General features: G+C 43.9%; 1 protein-coding gene across 1 annotated transcript in view; it reads right to left on the bottom strand.

The window, feature by feature from the left end:
- The window catches only part of LOC134601009 (dead end protein homolog 1-like), a 38772-nt gene extending 18830 nt beyond the window's left edge, over nt 1–19942 (bottom strand). The window contains exon 1 of the mRNA XM_063445423.1: nt 19890–19942. Within this exon, the coding sequence (XP_063301493.1) occupies nt 19890–19931 (42 nt within the window). The 5' untranslated portion in view covers nt 19932–19942. The remainder of the gene's footprint in view (nt 1–19889) is intronic.
- Nucleotides 19943–20853: the final 911 nt, after the last annotated feature.

Genomic DNA, 20853 nt, shown 5'->3' with positions numbered 1-20853 from the left:
CTCCAGCTTTTCAAACGTGGCCGTGACCACTGCACCTCAGCACTTTTATCATCATCATTTTGCACTTTGAACTTGCACTCTGCCCAGGCGGGGAAGACCGCGGGCATCACTGCTTATATTTGCATAAACCACCTATTTTTCCACTTGGTGGCCATCTTGATTGACAGCACCACTGTGGGCGGAGCCAATCCCTGTTACCAGGAGGAGGGGCTTGGTATCCCCTTATTTGCTGCCGCGCGGAGCGCAGGCGGCACTCCGGCGGCGCGCCAGAGGGAAGCCAGTCTGTGCCCGCCCGTGCCCCGGACGGGCGGACCAACGACAATTACATTACCCCTTATTTGTTTTTATTAATTTTCCCCCCCTATTTTTATTCTTATTGTTTATCTATTTATTTTGTAATGCTGTTATTTTTACTCTTCGCATTTTTTGCTATTGATCATTTTTGCTAAAAGTTAAGATCGCATATTTTTGACAATTGGTAAACCTGGTCGTTATCTGTTATTGTTATATATAATCTGCAGATTGTGCATCAGTTGTTGAACTTTGTAGCAACATGAGTAACTTGAATTACTCTGCCTCTGATTTGAAGGCTCTAAATACTAATGGCCCAATAGATATTCGTACTGCCCTCAAATTAAAGAAAAATAAAATATTATCTCACTATGGAAGCTCCCAGATTAAAACTATTCTTAATTTGGCTAGCAACCTTAGTGAGACTAATAATACTCTAAAGAGTAATCATGGCCGTCTTTTAAGGGTGCTCTATTGAATGCCCGCTCAGCAATTAAGAACGCTGAGGCCATCAATATTGTAATTAAGGATAACAACCTTGATTTTTTGTTTTTAACAGAAACATGGTTTTCTCCCTCAACCCCACCTCGTCTTGATGAACTGGCTCCCCCTGGATATCACATACTTATGTGTAATCGGGCCACAAGAAGAGGCGGGGGGATTGCGATTATTTTTTAAAAACATCTTAAAATCAGTGAAATTGAGATGGTGACATCCTTCACCACATTTGAATATCTCTCTCTCCTATGGCAGCGCACTGAGAGGGAAACGGCAGGTCTAGCTCTTATTTATCATCCGCCTAATACTAGTACCCCCGTCTTTATGGAGGAGATATCTGAACTGCTAACTACTATAAGTCTTAAGTTTACCTCCTCCATTATTTTGGGAGACTTTAACTTATGGGCTGATTCTCCTATGGACTCTCATGCCCAGAGTTTAATACTCTATGCTAAAACCATAGGGTATAACCAAGCAGTATCCGGCCCTACACATAGAACCGGACATACACTAGATTGGATTTTCCACAATGGGTTGATTTGCTCGACTGCCACTCCTCAACCCACGGCCTGGAGTGATCATAACTTGATCAAGTTTGAGGCAGTAGGTGTTGAAATGAAGAAAATCCCCCACATCCCAAAAAGAAATAATATCTGCTCATGGTCTCAAGATATTTCCAAAGTCACCGGACCTCTTCTTAGCACAACTTTTTCCAGCAAAATGGACCCTATTAAATTTCATGATTCCCACACAGTAGAAGAGAAAATCTTACTGTTTAATTCAGTGATTGTAGAATCAATAGAACTTCTAGCCCCGATGAAAAAAACTTGTCTAGTAAGACAAGTAGATAAAAACCCTCCCTGGTTTAATCAGGTGACCAGGGAGATGAAATGGCGATGTCGAGCAGCTGAAAAACGGTGGAGAAAAGATTACAATACCGACCTTAAATTGGAATATTTAAAATCATAAATCTAGTATTAAAAATACAAAAAAACAATATTTTACAGATAAGATTACAAAAGCGAAAAACTCAGCGGCAGAGCTTTTTCGCACAACAAACCTCTTAGCAAATCCTAACTGTTCGCTTCCTCAAGAAGAAACATCTCAAAAGTTTTGTGAATCCCTTTCTCACTTTTTTAAACAAAAAATTGATCTAATTAGGAGCAACATAGTGGTGGAACCTGATGCAGAAATTCTTACACCCTATGATGGCTCGATGTTCTCGAATTTTAAACCCGTCAGTACATCTGAGATCTTGATCATCCTCAAGTCTCTCAGGGCATCGTCCTCATCGCTGGATCCCTGCACTGCTCAGCTGGTGAAGGATGCCGCTGATGCTTTGGCCCCCTATATTGCAGACATTGTTAGTATGTCATTTGCCACCGGAGTTGTTCCTGGCATTCTGAAGCAGGCTGTGGTTATTCCTCTGCTGAAGACACCAACTGTGCCACGCTCCGTGTTGAGCAACAATCGACCTATTTCCACCTTGCCTTTTTTGGCCAAGATCATCGAGAGAGCGGCGGTATGGCAAATTCAGCCTCACCTGGAATCTAATCACATTCTGGATGACTTCCAATCGGGATTTCGACCTGGTAGAGGGACAGAGACTGCCCTGGTTAAAGTCCACGACGATCTCCTGTGGGCCTTGGACAGAGGGGAGGAAATTGCCCTGGTACTCCTGGATTTATCGGCGGCCTTCGATACCATCGATCATGATAGATTGACAGAGAGGCTACTTACTGTGGCTGGTGTGGATGATCTTTCTTCCTGCCTACAGGATATCCAGTCGTGGATGGGAGCCAATTATCTAAAACTTAATGGCTCCAAAACTGAATGCATCATCTTCAGTAACCAGGAGGTGAGTAGTATCTTTCCCTCATGGCCGGACTCGTTTTCTCCATCTCCGAGTCCTGCCACCAAGGTCAGAGATCTGGGAGTCATTTTCGACTCCAGGTTGACACTGAAGCCCCAGATTAATCAGGTGGTAAGCTCTTGCCACTACCACCTGAAGCTTCTGAGGTCTATTTTTAGATTCATTACCCCCTCCGATCAAATCTCGGTGGTCAACGCCATCATCGGTAGCCGATTGGACTACTGCAATGTCCTGTACCTTGGACTGCCTCAGAACATCATACACAAGCTACAGTTGATACAGAACGCAGCTGCAAGGCTACTTACGGGTGTGGCCCGCAATGACCATATCACTCCATCATTAAGAGCCTTGCACTGGCTGCCCGTTCGTGAACGGGTTCTGTTTAAAAATGGTTGTTTGGTATATAAGGCAATCCATGGTATGGGACCAGACTATCTGAAGGATAAATTCACACGCTATGCTCCCAGTCGATCCTTGAGATCGGCTGATTTAGCCTTATTGAAGATTCCAAATTTTAAAAAGAAAAAGTGCGGAGGGAGAACGAGTGATGTTCAGGGAGCGCAATTTTGGAACTCCCTGCCTCTGACATTAAGACTTGAGAATGATCTACTGAAATTCCGCCGGAGCTTAAAAAGTTTTATTTGCTCAGGCGTATGGGATTACATGAAATTTTTAACTTGGTTCAAATGCATGTGATTATAATGCTGTGGTTTTGCTGGATATTGTTTTGTCTGTTTTTATTGCTGGTATGCGCATCGAGACCCTATGGGTAATAAGACTGCGTTTTCTTAAGAATTTTTAATAAATAAATAAATAAATAAATAAGACCAAAGCATCTGCCACCGATGTCATAGCTAGGATCCATTTCTTCCATGCTAAAGAAAAGATCATGAGAGCTAGCAGAAACGCTGGCATGCCAGAAGACTACAAGTCTGTTAAAATTTTCGCAGACCTCTCAGCCGACACCTTACAGTTTAGGAAGTCGCTGGCGCCTATTACCACAATCCTGAGGGAACAAAATGTGAAGTATCGTTGGGGCTACCCAGCTAAACTCCTAATATCCCACCAAGAGGCGATCCACCTGATTACAGATGCGGCCCAAGGTATCCACAAGCTACACGACTGGGGGCTCCCACTTCGATCCACTGGCCCTACTAAATCGTCGAAAGTCCCGTGAATGTCGCCGGAGTGGACGACTCAATGAAGCATCCAAGATACACGTAACTATAATATACACACACACACACATCTCAAACTCCATCACATGTTGAGCTGAACAACAAGACATTGTCAAAGATATTTTCGCCTTATGGCGGCATACGAACTCTGTTTTATTACTGGTTTTAGCACTAGTAGAACTATGAATGGGAAACATACACTACTGGTTAGATTACGACTCTGCCCCTTACGCATGGTTATCCAAAAAGGGAACAGATTGAGCAGCAGTGGCTGGTACAGATAGATATGTAGACTAAAATAGCTCACATGGTGTATATAGAAAGCGGACCATAAATGTATTAGCTCTGTTTGATAATTGTTTTAGATGTTTGTAAATTGGTTGATGTTGCAGTTACAAGTGCTCTGAGGTTCCTAGGTGAATGACCGACATGTTAGACGGGTTCACCGACATCCCCCCCCACTAACCGCACCTACTGGTTAGGTGGCGGAACGCGACTCTACACTTGGGAGTCATACTGGGCATACCACCCACGAATTGTTCCAAACCCTCCTTACCCCACCCGCCCCACCCATAGTCATGCAGATCACATACTCCAACCCCAGAGAATTTATTTCCACAAACAATACCAGCGCTTGACAACAATCACCATGCGCAAGCCATTACCCCACCTAGATAGAGCACACCCTAGCACCTGGTACTATATACTACTGTTAAACCATTATGAAACTATTGACCTATAATGTAAAGGGGTTGAATACCCCAGGTAAACGACGTCTTTTGTTGCAAGAACTTAGGACGAAGGGGATAGATAATGCCTGTATTCAGGAGACTCATTTCAAAAACACCAAAACCCCTGAAATACACCAAACTCTTCCCGATTCAGTACCATGCGGTCTCAGTGAATAAGTCCAAAGGGACGTCTATTCTAATTCACAAAGATGTGGCATTTGTAGAGCAGGGGAAGTTGGTTGATCCACAGGGCAGATTTATTATCTTGATGGGCCTTTTCAATAACACCCCATACACACTTGTCTCAGCCTACTTTCCTAACACGGGAGCGGAGGTGTTCCTTCGACGCCTCTTGCAGCAAATTGAGAAAATAAGAATAGGAGGGTTGGTCCTCTGCGGAGATTTCAACTTTATTACCTCTCCTGAGGAAGATACGTCAGCGATACACCAAAGCATGAGACGGGGACACTTGATAGCCATGGGTAAATCGTTAACCGCACAACTTACATGACAGCTGGAGGGTCCTCCACCCTGGGGAAAGGGACTATACCTTTCACTCAAAGGTACACAATACCTACACTCGCATAGATACCTTTTATGTAGACCAATCGACATTGGCACAGGTTTCGAATTGTCACATTGGAGAGATAACGTGGTCGGACCACAGCCCGGTATACCTAGATCTATCTGACTCTTTCCAGTTTAAAGGGAGAGGGACTTGGCGGTTAAATGAAACGTTGTTACAAGACCACACATTCCTGACCCAGGTAAAAAAGGAACTAGAGAACTACTTCCAAACGAACTCCAGGGGAGAGGTGTCAGATCCAACTGTGTGGCTAGCACACAAGGCCGTTGTGAGAGGACTCTTTATCGGACGCTCATCATATCTAAAAAAAAAAGTAGACAGGAAACACAAATAGAATGCCAGAAACTATTGGCTATAGCGACTGCCCAAAATAAAACAAACCCTTCTCGTGTACTGGCTAACCAGGTACAGACCCTGACTGACCGACTGAGAGCTGAACGCAACAAAAACTGCCTACTTTCTGCAAAAAATGAAAGCGACCTCCTATCACCATAGTGGTAAAGCCACAAAATATCTCGCAAATAGGTTAAAAGCAAGACTAGCAGCATCTAAAATATCTTATCTGCACACCACTGAGGGCAAAAAGGTACAAAATCCTCTAGACATTTCAAAGCATTTGCGAATTACTATTCGAACTTATATAACCTAAAAGATCAATCTAACGTCCCCCCGCTGAACGAATCTTTGATTCGTTCGTACTTACAGAAGCTCCCCCTCCCGCAAATAGACGACACCCACCTCACAGCCTTACTCGAACCCATTACGTTAGATGAAGTCCTGGACACCATTAAGCATCTGCCCGCGGGGAAATCTCCGGGGGCAGATGGGTTATCCAACGCATACTACAAAGTATTCGCGGAATTACTTGGCCCGTGGCTGGTGCGGACATTTCGAGCAGCGGCAGACACGGGGCGACTCCCTCCCGAGATGTTGCTGGCTACGATTGTAACCTTGCCTAAACCGGGGAAACCCCTAGATCAATGCAAAAACTTCAGACCTATTTCCCTATTGAACACTGATGCTAAGATCTATGCTAAAATCCTGGCCACCAGATTGAGTAGAATCCTCCCAACTCTAATACATGACGATCAAACGGGGTTTGTATTGGGGAGGCAGGGAACAGATAACTCCAGGAAATTGTCCCTCGTGCTGGAGAAGATGAGGGGGTCTGCTGCTGGCTCTAGATGCGGAGAAAGCCTTTGACCGCCTGGGCTGGCCCTTCCTCAGACAGGTGTTGGAAAGGTTCGGATTCCCACAGCAATTTATTAACCAGATGTTTGCCCTGTACTCCAGTCCCACGGCCCAAGTACTACAAGCTGGGTTCTTGTCCCAACCTTTCACAATCTCAAACGGCACGAGACAGGGGTGCCCCCCGTCCCCCCTGCTTTATGTGCTGGCCTTGGAGCCGCTACTTACAGCAATTCGAACACATAGGGGGATAGAGGGAGTAGACTGGCACGGGAGACACAAAGATTAGTGCATTCGCGGATGACATCTTGCTATACATAACTAATCCTGACAAATCCCTACCTAACATTATGAAGCTTATCACCGAATACGGGACGTTGTCCTACTACTCCCTTAACACCACCAAAACACAGGCAATGAGCCTCCGCCTAGATCCACAAACACTAGCAGGACTCCAGAAGAAATATCCATTTGAATGGAGAACTGGGAACATAAAATCTCTATGCCTGACATTCACCAAAAACCCGAACGAAATGTTCCCCTCTAATTACAATAGAGTTTGGAAGGAGTGTGCCGAGATCCTCAAGGGCTGGGGTCGCCTCTTATGGTCAGAGCGCATAATTGCACTCAAAATGACCATACTGCCAAATCGGATCTCCCACAATTCTATATCTGGACACCAAGGGAGCACAGAGCACTCCCGAGAACGGCGTGCCCAGCTATTACTAACTCGATCCAGTTATGGGACACCTATGCCATCAAACACGGACTCACCACCACGTCCTCCCCCCTCACCCCATTATACTGTAATAAGGCATTCACGCCAGGATGAGACCCTGGGACTTTAAAGGCCTAGAGCATGCCGGACTCCAGAGGGTCTTCCAACTTTATATTGGAGACACGATAATCACCTTCCCCGACCTACAAGCCAAAGCAACCCTGAAGCCGGCCGACTTCTTTAGATACCTACAACTTAAGAATTACGCGGCCCAAGCGACAGTGAAAGCAGCCGCCAAAGCCAACCCAACCTTCTTTGAGCGCATCTGCCTCACAGAACGTTATCAGAGAGGCCTAATCACCCTATTGTACTCCCACCTCTGTTCCACCACACGGGAATGGGGGACCCTACATTATACGGAGAAATGGGAAAGACTTGGGAGAAACCCTAGAGGGAATAGACTGGCAGGATATTTGGGAAGCCAATTCCAAAACCTCTATCTGCGTAACGATGCAAGAACAGGCATATAAGACGATGATGAGGTGGTACATTACTCCGGTCCAACTTTATCATATGAAAAGAACACCCACAGATCTCTGTTGGCATAACTGCGGAGAAAAAGGGACTTATGCACACATGTGGTGGTTCTGTCCCACAATCAAAATATTCTGGAAAAATATCCAGCAGCTTGCATCAGGGATCCTACACAGACCGATAGGCTTAAACCCTTGGACCTTCCTCCTGGCCAGACCCCTAGATGACTTACCCAGATCAGAACAACAACTACTCAACAAGATTGCCTTAGCTGCCAGAAAGGCTCTAGCCCAAACTTGGCTGCAGCCTACTCCCCCCCCCCATTATCCACAGTGCTCAACAAAATCAAAGAGTGCCATCTCATGGACAAACTAACGGCCCAATTGAGGGGCAATATGACGACATTCACGAAGATATGGGAACCATGGGATAACTATATTGACGACTGAATGGCCACAGGCAACATCCAGGACCATCCCCCCCCCCCCCCCTCTACACCTAGTTTTCCGCTACCCCATTTCCTTGATTGTAGGCCGAGCTTACCGGTGACCCGGCCTATAGGTTCGACACACTAAAACCAAGGCTACTAAACGACAACCATGTCACTTGATTTAAAGTTACGTATTTTGTTATATATGTTTCTAAGTGTTGATCTTTTTACTGTACTGTACTGTATTGAAAAACGATGACAGACCGATAGCCTAAACAATTGATGTAAACGGCTTGTTATGCAATTCTCTAATACCACACTTGGGCTTCTGCGCAAGCCACGTAACTGCACTATTCATTTATGTCTGTCATTGCAAAATAAAGAATCATAAAAAAAAAAATGACCATACTGCCAAAACTTCAGTACCTATTCAGGAACCTCCCTTGGCGAGCGCCGAACTCCTACTTCAAAAACATACAAAAAATGATGTTGCACTTCACTTGGGGTATGGGTAAGGCGAGAATTTCGCAAAAAGTGTTGATGGCCCCTGTGAGTAAGGGGGGGATGGCATTTCCCCATGTTAAATCCTATTACCAGGCAGCGATATTGACTTCCTTGCTCACACATCTAATTAGTAAGAATCAGCCCCAGTGGGTACAAATGGAAAACCAAGCTATAGCTCCGTTCCAGGTCCCTAACCTAATGTGGCTGCATAAATCCATTAGACCAGTCATCCCGAACCTGCCTACACAACTTGGCTTAGCACTACACACCTAGGAAACACACAGGAATTGCTTCGAATCGAATCACCCTCTATGGCAACTCCCATAGAAGCTATCACCTATTGTATCCCCACGTTCCATGCACTGCCATGGCGAGTAAGGGGAGCTACGCACCTCTCGCATCTATACGTAGCAGGCAAGCTAAAGCCCTTCTCGAAATTATGCACGCTTTACAATATACCACAAACATCCCAATACTCCTACATACAGCTCCAATCCTTCTTACATGGACGTAAGAAAGAACAAACACACAATCACAGACAAGCAGAGAAACTCTCGATATGGGAAAAAATAGGGATTTCTGGAACGCCCCCGCTTACATTCAAACCACTATCTGAAAGCTACAAACTCATCCAACCATACCAGCCGTATCACGAATCCACACAAGCACAACACTGGATTTCTGACCTAAACACTAGAATACCAGAGGATACATGGAGGCACATAGCATCCTCTGTGCGGAAAGCAGTTAAATCAGCCCCACTTATCGAACAATATCACAAAACTGTATATAGGTGGTACATGGTACCAACCCGCCTGCACAAACTGTACCCCCTCACACCTCCGACTTGCTGGAGATGTGCACGAGACCTTGGCTCAGTGCTGCATATCTGGTGGAGATGCCCTAAACTGGAGAGGTATTGGAAAGATGTACGACAAATCATAACCGGCACCACTGACGTTGTCCTCGACCCCTTAATATTTCTCCTACTAGACACTCCGCCTGACTTACCTGCCGCACCAAAGAAGCTAATATACCACATTCTACCAACGGCTCAAAGAGTAATAGCAAGGTCCTGGAAGTCCACCACTGTCCCAAACACCCAACACCTCTTACAAGATATAGATAAACAAAGAATCTATGAAACACAATACAAGGCAATACACCCACGTACACGATGTTATGGGGAAGCATGGGAGTTGTGGAGCTCATGGAGACGAAAAAACGCGGACTCTCCGGTGCCGCAAGCCCCGGGGCAGCACAATAATACCTTCCCCATATCACACACAGAAAAGGGGAACGATACATATACATATATATCTCTATATAAAGAGTGGGTAACAGACATGGTTTGTGTAGATGGCAGAGGTGGGATAAAGAAACGGAGGGGAAGATAGGAAGGGTCGAGCGTGACCACAGGAGAAGCACCAAGAGTTAATAGACAATGCGAGGGTTAACAGCAGGGATACGTACAAGCTGTATTTCATCCATTAGCCTGTTATGAAGTGCTTGAAAGGTAGGGTTAGTAATGACCTCTAACTAACAATATAACTGATGGAAATGGATTGTACAGCCGAAATGGAAATGAAATGTAAATCTGTATTGTGACTGCTTGCCCCCCCCCCCCCCCCCCTTCCTTCCTTTTTTCTTCTGTACCTACCCTCCTCCTCCCCCCCCCCCCCATCTTATGATGTCTTGAAAAACCAATAAACTTCAAATTTAAAAAAAAAAAAAATTATACATTATAAATTGTGATCTGTATTTTAATCACTGTTGGCAGTGATCAATTGGCAGGGAAGGGATTAATTTTTATTAGGACTGGATAAAGGGGGATAGTATTTTTTCCCTTTTTAAACAAAATAAATAAAGTCTTACTTTTTTTACTGTTAACCCCTAGCTAGTGTAACATCTAATTCCCCACTAACTTCCAACCACCTCATCTAGCTGAATATACAATTTAAATATATTTTAAATACATACATACATACATTTAACCTTTGAGGGTTTAAAAAAAAAAAAAAAAATATCTATTAACACTCAGTGGTTAAAAAAACAAATAAAAAAAAAAAAACAGTAATTTTACTTACCGTAAATTCCTTTTTTCTTTGTATAGTGGCAGTACTCACAAGTGGGATGTTCCTTCCGGTCTTGGACAAGAAGCTCCCCTTCTTTGAGATTTATAGCTGTGCTCCGCCTGCTGCCTCCATAAAACCTGTAAGCCCTGATAACACACCAGTAATAAAAAAAAAAGAACCAAACGGAGACCAAGTAATGCAAATTCATTTAATCCACATCAAAGCAGAGGGAAAGCCAGTACTGCCACTATACAAAGAAAAAAGGAATTTAGGGTAAGTAAAATTACTGTTTTTCCCTTCGTATAGTGGCAGCACTCACAAGTGGGATATAGCAAGATCCCTGCAACAAAATAAAGGGTGGGGACTCAGCAGGCCACAGCTTGCAGCACCTTACGCCCAAAAGCAGCCTCAGATGATGGAAGTGACTAAGAGCTGAAATCTGGCCTTTGAGCGTAGATACCCCTAGGCCGGCTTCAAACCCATCTTGCAAAAAAGAAAGAATTTCCGGGACTGAGGCTTTGGCAGGATCCGAACCCCAAAGTGAACACCAGGTTCTAAACTTCATCCAAACCCTGAAATAGATTTTCGAAGTAGACAAGCGGACACAGGACAGCAAAACGTCACATAAATGGTCAGAAAGACCATGACCTTGAAGGATCATCCTTGCAGCAACCATGCAGTCAGGTGAAACATCTCCAGGGTTTCTACGGGAAGAGTCACATTCTCTAAAATGTGAGAAGAGACTGGGAGAGGCCAACGTGAGATGGTCATGTTTTCTACTTCTGAAAACCAACTTCTGTTCGGCTAGAAGGGTAGGACTGCCAAAATTCTTACCTTCTCCCATCTTATTTTCTGAACAATCCGTGGTATAAGAGCGATAGGAGGGAAAACATAAGCCATGTCGAAGTTCCAAGGGATCGATAGACCGTCTAGGACATCTGAGTAATCTCCTGTACGGAGAGAAGCAAATCTTTGTACTTTTGTTTCTCCTTGTGGCCAACAAGTCTCTCTGGCCTGCCGAAGCGAGAAACCAGCTCCAAGAAAACTGTTTGATAGTGCCCAGTCTGCCCGAGACCAATGGCTTCTGCTGAGGTCGTCTGCAATAATGTTTAGAGACCCTCTGATATGGGTAGCTGATATTGCGAGAAGATTCGCTTGGGCCCAGGACATTATGCGGTAGCAGAGATCTTGTAGAGCTTTTACCTTTGTGCCTTCTTGGTGATTCAAATAAGCCACCGTAGTGGCATTAGTAAATAGAAAGGGAGGGGAACAGCGCTACAGTACTGATCACAAGGGGGGATAGAGCTGCACACCTGAAAGGAAGGGTAACCCTCAAACCCTTCAAAGAATGGAGAGAACAAAAGACAACAAATACAGGGTGCGCTAAATAAAATAAAGGGAGATGAAAAAGTCTTTATAGGTACAATGTGGACCTTGAGTGAGTGTTCTTATGTTCTTTCTTTGGGATCTCAGTAGTTGAATATGGAATACAAAAGCAGAGAGGGGAGACCAATAGTGCAAAACCGTAATGCGGAAAGGATCACGAACAACACAGACGTGGAGAAGTGCCAACTTACAATTTAAAGAGCTAAGCCCAGCTCTAGGTAAAACAGCATACAGTGGTATTTAGTACTCCCCACATGTAGGATATTGCTGGACAATTTGAGGTGTCTTCACAAGATTCTTTACACCATCCCAGACAGATATGCTGACGTCTGTCTGGGATGGTGTAAAGAATCTTGTGAAGACACCTCCAATTGTACTAAATACCACTGTATGCCGTTTTACCTAGAGCTGGGCTTAGCTCTTTAAATTGTAAGTTGGCACTTCTCCACGTCTGTGTTGTTCGTGATCCTTTCCGCATTTGAACCAGGAACAGGCGTGAGTAAACTCCCTGAAATTCCCAACGTTTGGGTACCTTCTCTACCACATCTTTTGTTAAAAGAAGGAGCGCTTCTGTTAGGAGAGCCTGTTTTTACCCTTGGATAGCTTGACAGTAGGAAGGATGGACGTGGTCTTGACAAAAACTATCCTGTAACCTTCTGAAACAGTTCTTATAATCCACCCATTTGAAGTACTCTTTTTCCATTCGTGGGCGAAGAACCGAAGGCGTCCTACTCTTTTGGCGTCAAAACTTCCTCTTTTTGTCTTGCCTGTTGGATTCGTGTCTAGACGACTGGCTGTTCCCACCATGTTTTTGAAACCTGCGAAAGCGTCCTCAGTAACGAAAGGACCGCTGACCCTTGTACTGAAATCTTTTATATCCCTGGGTTCTTGATTCCAGAGGTAGGGCTTTCTTCGTATCCGACATCTGTTTAATAATGTCTTCTAAAGGAGTACCAAAAAGTTTGTTCTCTCAAAGGGTAATTCACATAAGGCTGCCTTAGACGCTGAATCAGCTGTCCATGTTCGTAGCCAAAGCGCTCTTCTGGCTACTGACGACAACCCCATAATTCTTGCTGATAAAAGAAACTCCTCAGAGGCATCCGAAAGGAATTCATTGGATAGTTTCAGTAGGAACATGAGATGGGAAGGATCTGTATCTGATTTTCCCATAAGGGAATCTTCCAGGGCTTGTAGCCAAACGCTCTGAGAACCGCTGAACCTGCGGCCTGGAATATTCTTCTTGTCCATTGGGTCTTTAAGACCCGAGACTTCTCCAATGGGTATAGTGGTTTTCTTTGACAGCTGGGCAATCTGAATATCCACTTTAGGAAGATCTTCCCATTTGTCTTCAGACTGTAGCTTGAACAGCAGTTTAAAATGCTTTGAAATAAACGCACGTCTTTCAGGATTCTTCCATTCTCTATGAAGGAGATCCAAAATTTTAGGAGACATTGGGAAACCTTTAACCTTACCCTTGGTAGGTTCAGTTTCTTGTACAGCCGTCGTCACTTTAATAAATTTCTTCAGCTCTTCTGGTGGAAAGCCCTCCTCCACACTTTAAGCCAGGCTGGAAATATCCAAAGGTGAAGAAAAAGAGCATTCTCCTGAAGAGACGTCAGACACAGAAGGAGATCTTTTTCTCCTACGTTTTTTAGGCAGTTTCTCTTGAATAGCCGGTTCTTTCTTCACAGAATCTTTAAAAGACTCAAATGTCTGGGACAAATTTTCCTGAAACCAGCCCAGGAAGGATGCCATATCCGTCTGTTTTGCTTTCTCTAGTAATTCTGAAGAGCACTGATTACGTGTCTTTTTGCGACATCCGTCAGGTAGAGGTACAGCACATTCCAAACAACATAAGTGCTTAGACTTGCTTGTGGCTTTTTTGGGGACAGATGTTGACATCTTGCCTTTATCTGCCTTATCCGGAGATATAGGGTTGGACATATCTGTGAAATACTAGTAAATAAATAATAAATTGATAGATGCAAAAGTATAGGTGAATAAAAGGAGAGTTTAAAAAGTTACACCTCACCTTAAACCACCTAAGGTCCGTGTAGGAGGGCTGGTGACACTGAGAACCAGAACTGTACACCCACCCTTGGAGTCAGAAAGGTTCCGCACAGCTTTATTTTCAATTTTTTTGAATTTGGCGCCAAAACACCGTCTCGCACATGCGCAGTAGCGCGATTCTGTGTTTGGTGGAACGCAACGCCTCCCGGGCGTGCGTTCCACCGCTGTGCGCATGCGTAATGCCGACGAGGAGGACCGCCCGGGAACTCTCGAGGAAGCCACAGAAATAGCAGTACCCGGTCGCGTTCTGTAACGCGAGACCGGAAGTACTGTGCCACTCAGTTCCCACCCGGGGAGCTATCGGGCACTCACCTCCCCGATCAGCAGCCTGTGCTGATCGCACCATTCTCCACCAGACCAGGGGAACCGGTCCATCCCGTTTGCCGGGACAAGAAGAACTGTTGTTTTATCAGGGCTTACAGGTTTTATGGAGGCAGCAGGCGGAGCAAAGCTATAAATCTCAAAGAACGGGGGCGGGGCCGGGCCACCGAGCTGAGCGGTCGCAGGCCAGCTCGGCTCCTGCAAATAGAGGCACAAATAGCCTACTAATTGTGATTCTTGGAGAGTTTACCGGCAAAAACTGCGACCCCCGGTGATAACGGGCTGCCTGAGCTGAGGAGAGGCTTGCTCTCGACAGTTTTAGTCCCTCGGAGCATGGGGCCCGCTGCTACAGGCGGGACCTATACTGGCGGTGAGTGAAGCGGATGGCCGCCGCAACGCTATCCTGCCTGACGGAGCCAGACATGCGTGGAAAGCCTGCGGACCCGGTCCTGTTCCCCCCCTATGGACCGGGGGGGTGATCCCGGTCCAAACCAAGCCAAGCCACGCTTACCAGCTCACTATACAAGCACCGACATGCAGCCCGAGACCTGCACACAAGATGGCGGAGACCACGTGCGCAAGACCTGCACTCTCAGACGCAGGACGACCTGCAGCCACCACCTGCTCTGGCACACAGGGCACTACCAAGTACGGGCCCAAACACCCGGAGATACCCCTGGCATATGGAGCTCAACAACCACCGCACACGTATATTTCATTGCCGAGAGGCCCGCACACTCTTCATCTGAGCTGGGCGCTCACTGGGAGGATCCCCCCAACAGCCTGCCATACACCAGGCAGAACCCTGGGCCCACAGTCCTGATGATGGGTCCAATGGCACAAGGGCGCGAGTGCCTATCAAGGCCTCAGGCCGAAGACGAACGGCCCTCGGAAGCAGCGTAGCCACAACAGAGATCCTGGTCAGCGGGTTAAAGGCACCGGATGCACGCGGGACTTTGGGCCCAATTTTGTCCGCCTGTTACCTGACAACTCAAGGACTATCCCGAGTGGCAGACCTTTGGTGGTATTTGCCCCTCTCTTTTCTTCCAACAGGTCTCCCCTTGCTTAGCAAACGTACCTCTACCTAACCCTATCAGCTTAATTATCACCACTCAGCCGATGCAGATGTAGACAAGCTAGTTTAGCCTATTGGTAACCTCTTTAACTTTAGTAACTCACACAGCACGATATAATACCTGATCTTTATACTATACTAGCTAGACTAACCAAGCCTGGGACTCTATAATAAGTGCTTATTGTATTACCATTAACGTTAGCACCATGCATGCTACTCTGCTGTCTCTTATTCTATAACACTCTTGGGTTCGGGCAGCTATCCTCATGTTGATCCTCGAGATATTCCCATTAAGCCTGGCGCAAATTCTCAGCGTGTTTTAACTCATGTTTCAGTATAACAATTATTCGTCTGTTATTGCTAAGAACCTACGCTATAAAGCCATGTATATCATACATAATGTCCTTCAACTTGACCTCTTTACTTTATTTTGTACCCTCTAAGTTAAGCTTGTTTATATAATATTAATCCTAGGAGATATTGCAATGTGTCATGATGTCTACAACCTGTATAACCCCTGCAAGTCTCCCTCTCTTTATTCTGTACCACCTTAATCACATGCCTCAATAAAAGAAAGATTGACAAATCTCAAAAGAAGGGGGAGCTTCTTGTCCAAGACCAGAAGGAACGTCCCACTTGTGAGTACTGCCACTATACGAAGGGGAAAAAAAAAAAAAAAAATACCATGATCTGTATTTTGATTACTGTAGTCCATGATCAAATGGCAGGGAAGGGGTTAATTTGAATAAAGATGGGTAAGAGGGGGTGGGATTTAACTTTGTTTCCCCCACACACACTGAAGTCTGAAGAGCAGGGAGGCAGATCAGGAGTCCCTGCAGCACATGTGCTCACTCTGACAGCCTGTCAGAGCGAGCACAGCTGCAGCACGATCGGGTGCTCCTGGACTGCCTCGGATACCAAGGCAGACAGAAGGCGTGTTAACCCTACGATCGTGGCAATCTGGGTTCAACTTTAGCAAATTATGGAAATTTTCCAACATGCGTCGCGAAGAGGTTAACACAAGTTATGGTTTATTATTCAATGTTTGATGATTGTGACCATCTTTTAATTAACCTATACTTTCAGTAGTAATGGTGTTACCTTTAGACCGGCAAGATATATAGGCTGTCACAACATTAGATTATTAACATCCCAAACCAGTTCTTTTTCCCCCCCAGCATTGAAGAGTTACATTTCAGTCTGGAAAGGGATGATTAAGTCATCCTAACTTAGCATGCCAATCTATCGATGCCCTAACTGACGAATGGCTGGGCAATAATCTAGCATGTGAGTCTCTCCCTATATAAAGGGAGCCACACAGTGCCTCTTTTTCCCCTGACGAAGGTGCACCGAAACACATTGGGCGTCATGTTCTCAGTGGGTGTTAGGCACCCATCACCTATGCACTTGGGATGTCTAATAGACATGCAGCATTTTCACAGATTTATTTTCTCACTCTTTATTCTGTCTCCACTAACTATCTAGCTTACCAGGGAGAGAGGCTTTTTATCTTACTGTCCAACAAACTTTCTAGTTAACCTTTGTTAGGACTGTATATTACTCCTTAGATATTGTGTCTATTGGTCTCTGACACCCCCACTAATAAATTAGTCTCACCCTGGCATATTTAGGTTTATCTAGATTGGGGACAGGGCAAATCCTGGGCTAAAAACAAGCAGTCTAATAAAGCTACCATTAGTTTAAGCAATTTAATGGATGACTCTATACTCCCATGAGATAGTGGAGAAGCCTTTTAAGGCTAGTCGTCATTTTCTTATTTTGTTTCTAGTTTTGGGACGTGTGTGTCTATATGTACATTTTGTGCTGGTCCAGCTAAATTTAACAGGTATTTAAACAAGATACTTTCCTACTATCCACCTTTCACTCACCCACTTAGTTGTGGTTTGAGTGACTTAATTTTGTTTCCTTCTATTCAGATATTAGTGTTGAGCCCTGCAGGCAGCTGGAGTGTCTTTACTGGTGCATTGATCATAAGTGGTGTTCACTTAGCCATCTGATTGTTTGGTTAAAGAAAAAAAAGAAAAAAAAAGGCATTCAGTTTTGATTAGCCAATCGGCTTTCTTGTGCAGTAAGGGATAAATGTAGATAAATACAAATGCTTCTAAATGATCAGGCAACCAGTAGCACTATGTTTACACTGTTCTATTAAAGTTCAGCCACCGCAGGTATTTTATGTGCTCTTATGGTTACAGCTGGGAATCTTCTCAAATCCAAATGTTTGGAATTGCCTGGATGAATGGTCTGAACTCCTTATCAGACTATAACAAACCAATATACCAATACATATAGCCATGAAGTGTTCGGTTTCATAGACCGTTCTTTCCCCCTAGTGATATTGTGATGGGATTTCAGCTAGGCCCAAAATTTAGTAGGCCTAAAATCTCCATGTGTAGTCCCATATTGCCTCTCCATATAAGGTAATTCTGTGTATCCTGTTTGCGGATTGGTGTAAGGGTACAGATGGGGGGGCATAGCTTACAAAAAGTCTACTCCATGTGCTTAGACCTTTTGAACATTAGTTTAGCTGAGACCCAGTTGGTAATAAAGACCTTTCCTTCCTGAAATGACCTGAGTCCGCTGAAACCACATTCTATTCTCCTAAAGGACCATGTTGCCTGTCCATACAAGGTTATCCTGATGGCTGATTGGTGTAAGGGTACAGATGGGGGATGAATAGCTTATACAAAGCCTCTACTCCTGTGTCCTTTTGAATAGGAGTTCAGCTGAGACCCGATCGGTGAGAATAAAGACCTTTACTTCCTGAAATGACCTGTGTCCGTTCAATCTTTAAGGTCATCACATAGTTAAAAATTTATGAATAACCCTTTAACATAAATGAGTATTTGAGGTTTTATTCAAAAGTGACACAAAAGTACTTCTTTCCTTGGTACTTTGTCCTGGGATCAGTGTTTTTACACACAGTTTGCTTCTCAAGCTTCAGAGACTTCACACGCTGGATAAGGTAAAATGGCTTGGTCTTTTTATTGATTCAAAATTCAACACGCAACAGCAGGAACAAAATAAATCAAAATTCTTGCTCTTCTGAGCACTGACTTAACATTGTAAATTGGCTGTTGGATGGCTTGTCCATTTCCCCAACAAATATTCCCCTTTTAGTTTTATTTTCCCCAATCTCAAAAGGAAGCAAAACAAAATCTTATTGGCAAGGGAGTATTTAGCCAAGCCTGCAATTAGAGCGACTAGTCATCAAAACAGCTTTAGCTAAATTAAGCTGTTTTGGTGTATAGATCATGCCCCTGCAGTCTCACTGCCGAATTCGGTGCCATTTTGGAGTTAAATCACGTTGTTTATGCAGTCCTAGACACAAAGTAGGAGCGGCAGATTCATAGATTCCATCCAGCACAATTCCCTGCTTTCAGCCACAGGTGTAATTTCCACTTGTATCAATTGTTACATGCACCCTGGTGTGCACTCAAGCCATGCTGCCCTATCCGTTCTAAGGGTGGATCCATCCCCTTTCTGGGTGAGTCTGTCCCTTAGTGCAGACAGAGCTACAGACACAAGTAATGTACACTGCCTTCCTCTTTAACACTCCCAGCAGCGGCTCACTCTGATTTTTTTTTTTGCAGTTCTGCTGCCTAAAACGTCAGACATTTTAAATAACAGATAAGGCACTTTAGTGAATAGCAGGTCAGCACAAACAATTACTGCACCTGGATGTAAAATGGTTGCTGTGTGTAATGTAGCACCTGGCATCCAATACACAACATGCAATATGCAGATTAAAGACCTTTGGAGTACTCAGACACAGGCAGAAGTAAAGCTTGTTCCCAGCCACACCCAAATGAGGCTTTAACCACCTTCACTGCAACTTCCAAAAAATAAATAAAAAATTATTTTGAAACAAGCTCTTCATACTGACCTACCATCCCCTTTATTTATTTATTTATTTATTTAAAGAAAACCACTACATTAGCCTGCGCAGTTACACACCATATCCATCCCCCACCCCCACCCCCATTAAACGAGACAGCCTGACAATAGTGTTACAGAGAGCTCTCTGATTAATAAAACGTCTAACAGGATTGGCACTGGGTCATTCTGTACAGCGCACGAGTTATGCAAGTGGCGTAGTAAATAAAGGCTGCATTCTATTACTGAACACTAGGGGGCGGTGTGCGGGGTATCAGCTATAAACTAAAGTAATACAATTAAACCAATGAGTATGTCTATTGCAATTTAACTTTTTGGGGCTAACTGCAATTAAAACAAAATATTAAGTAATAATGCTAAAGTAGTAATATTCCTTATTAAAACATTGTCTAAATATTCAGATGATTCCATTAATGTTTAGAGTACTTTAGTATTGAATTTGCTAATCAGCACTACATTTTATAATAGAACACACAGCAGATCCACTACCCTGACATAAGCTACAGATGAAATTACCTGGCTCTCGGTTTCCTGCTGCAGCTTCTTCCCACCAAACATATCACTGTCCATGTTCTTAGCCTTCTACAAAGGTGTGGCTCCTGATGCCTTATATAGACACTGGCTCTTCTAGAACAGTCTAACACATGACCATCATCCAATCATAAACTGCCTAGCTTATTCCTCAGGCAGCACAATGTGGCCCTTAGGAAAGGATGCTAAAACACTGGATTTATATTGAACACATCATCATTCTAGACAAATGTGTTAAATTACTATGGAAACCTCTTTCTTCTACAGAGAAAATAGATTTATAATAAGTTAAGGAACCCCTCTTGAGTCTGGTCACTACAAAGCAAACCTGGTTATTTGAGACATAGCTAGTTAGGAAAAAAATATTTCTCTTTACTCAATGTAACATTTTTTTTCCAGGTCAGCTACTATTATATCACCAACATTGCTAACTGGTTCCACACTTAACACATCTAAATAGAATTATTAAATTGTGGAGCAATGATATGGAAACTGCATATTTAGGCAATTGTTGTTAACTACAGTGAGAATTGTCAGGAATTCAAAGTGATTTTTGAGATTTAAGGCCCAAATAGCTGAAATGGAAAAAAATATCCTAATTCGCTGATTCCAGTTCAACTACTTTGACCTAAAGGACGACTGTCAACTCAAATTTATTTTTCAATATACTAGCTTATATATACACATATACAAGATTTGAAAGAATATATATATATATATATTTTTATTCGAAATTTTATTGGTTTTCAAGTTTTTTAGGGTACAGAAAAAAAGGGGGAGGGGGGAAACATTTCCAATATAGCATTACAAGTAGAATATATATATATATATATATATTTTTTTTAATGTCATTGTCTTTATATTTATTCTGGATTTTTTTCCAGGGAGTGATGTGTTGGCTTTTTACATGGTTCCACTTGCAAAAATAGTGGCAGGTTTATTTGTCCGT

This window comes from Pelobates fuscus, chromosome 3 (genome assembly GCF_036172605.1).
Source record: "Pelobates fuscus isolate aPelFus1 chromosome 3, aPelFus1.pri, whole genome shotgun sequence".
Classification (NCBI taxonomy): Eukaryota; Metazoa; Chordata; class Amphibia; order Anura; family Pelobatidae; genus Pelobates; species Pelobates fuscus.
Note: the sequence above shows the minus strand (reverse complement) of the source record. Positions and strands in the feature narration are given on the sequence as shown.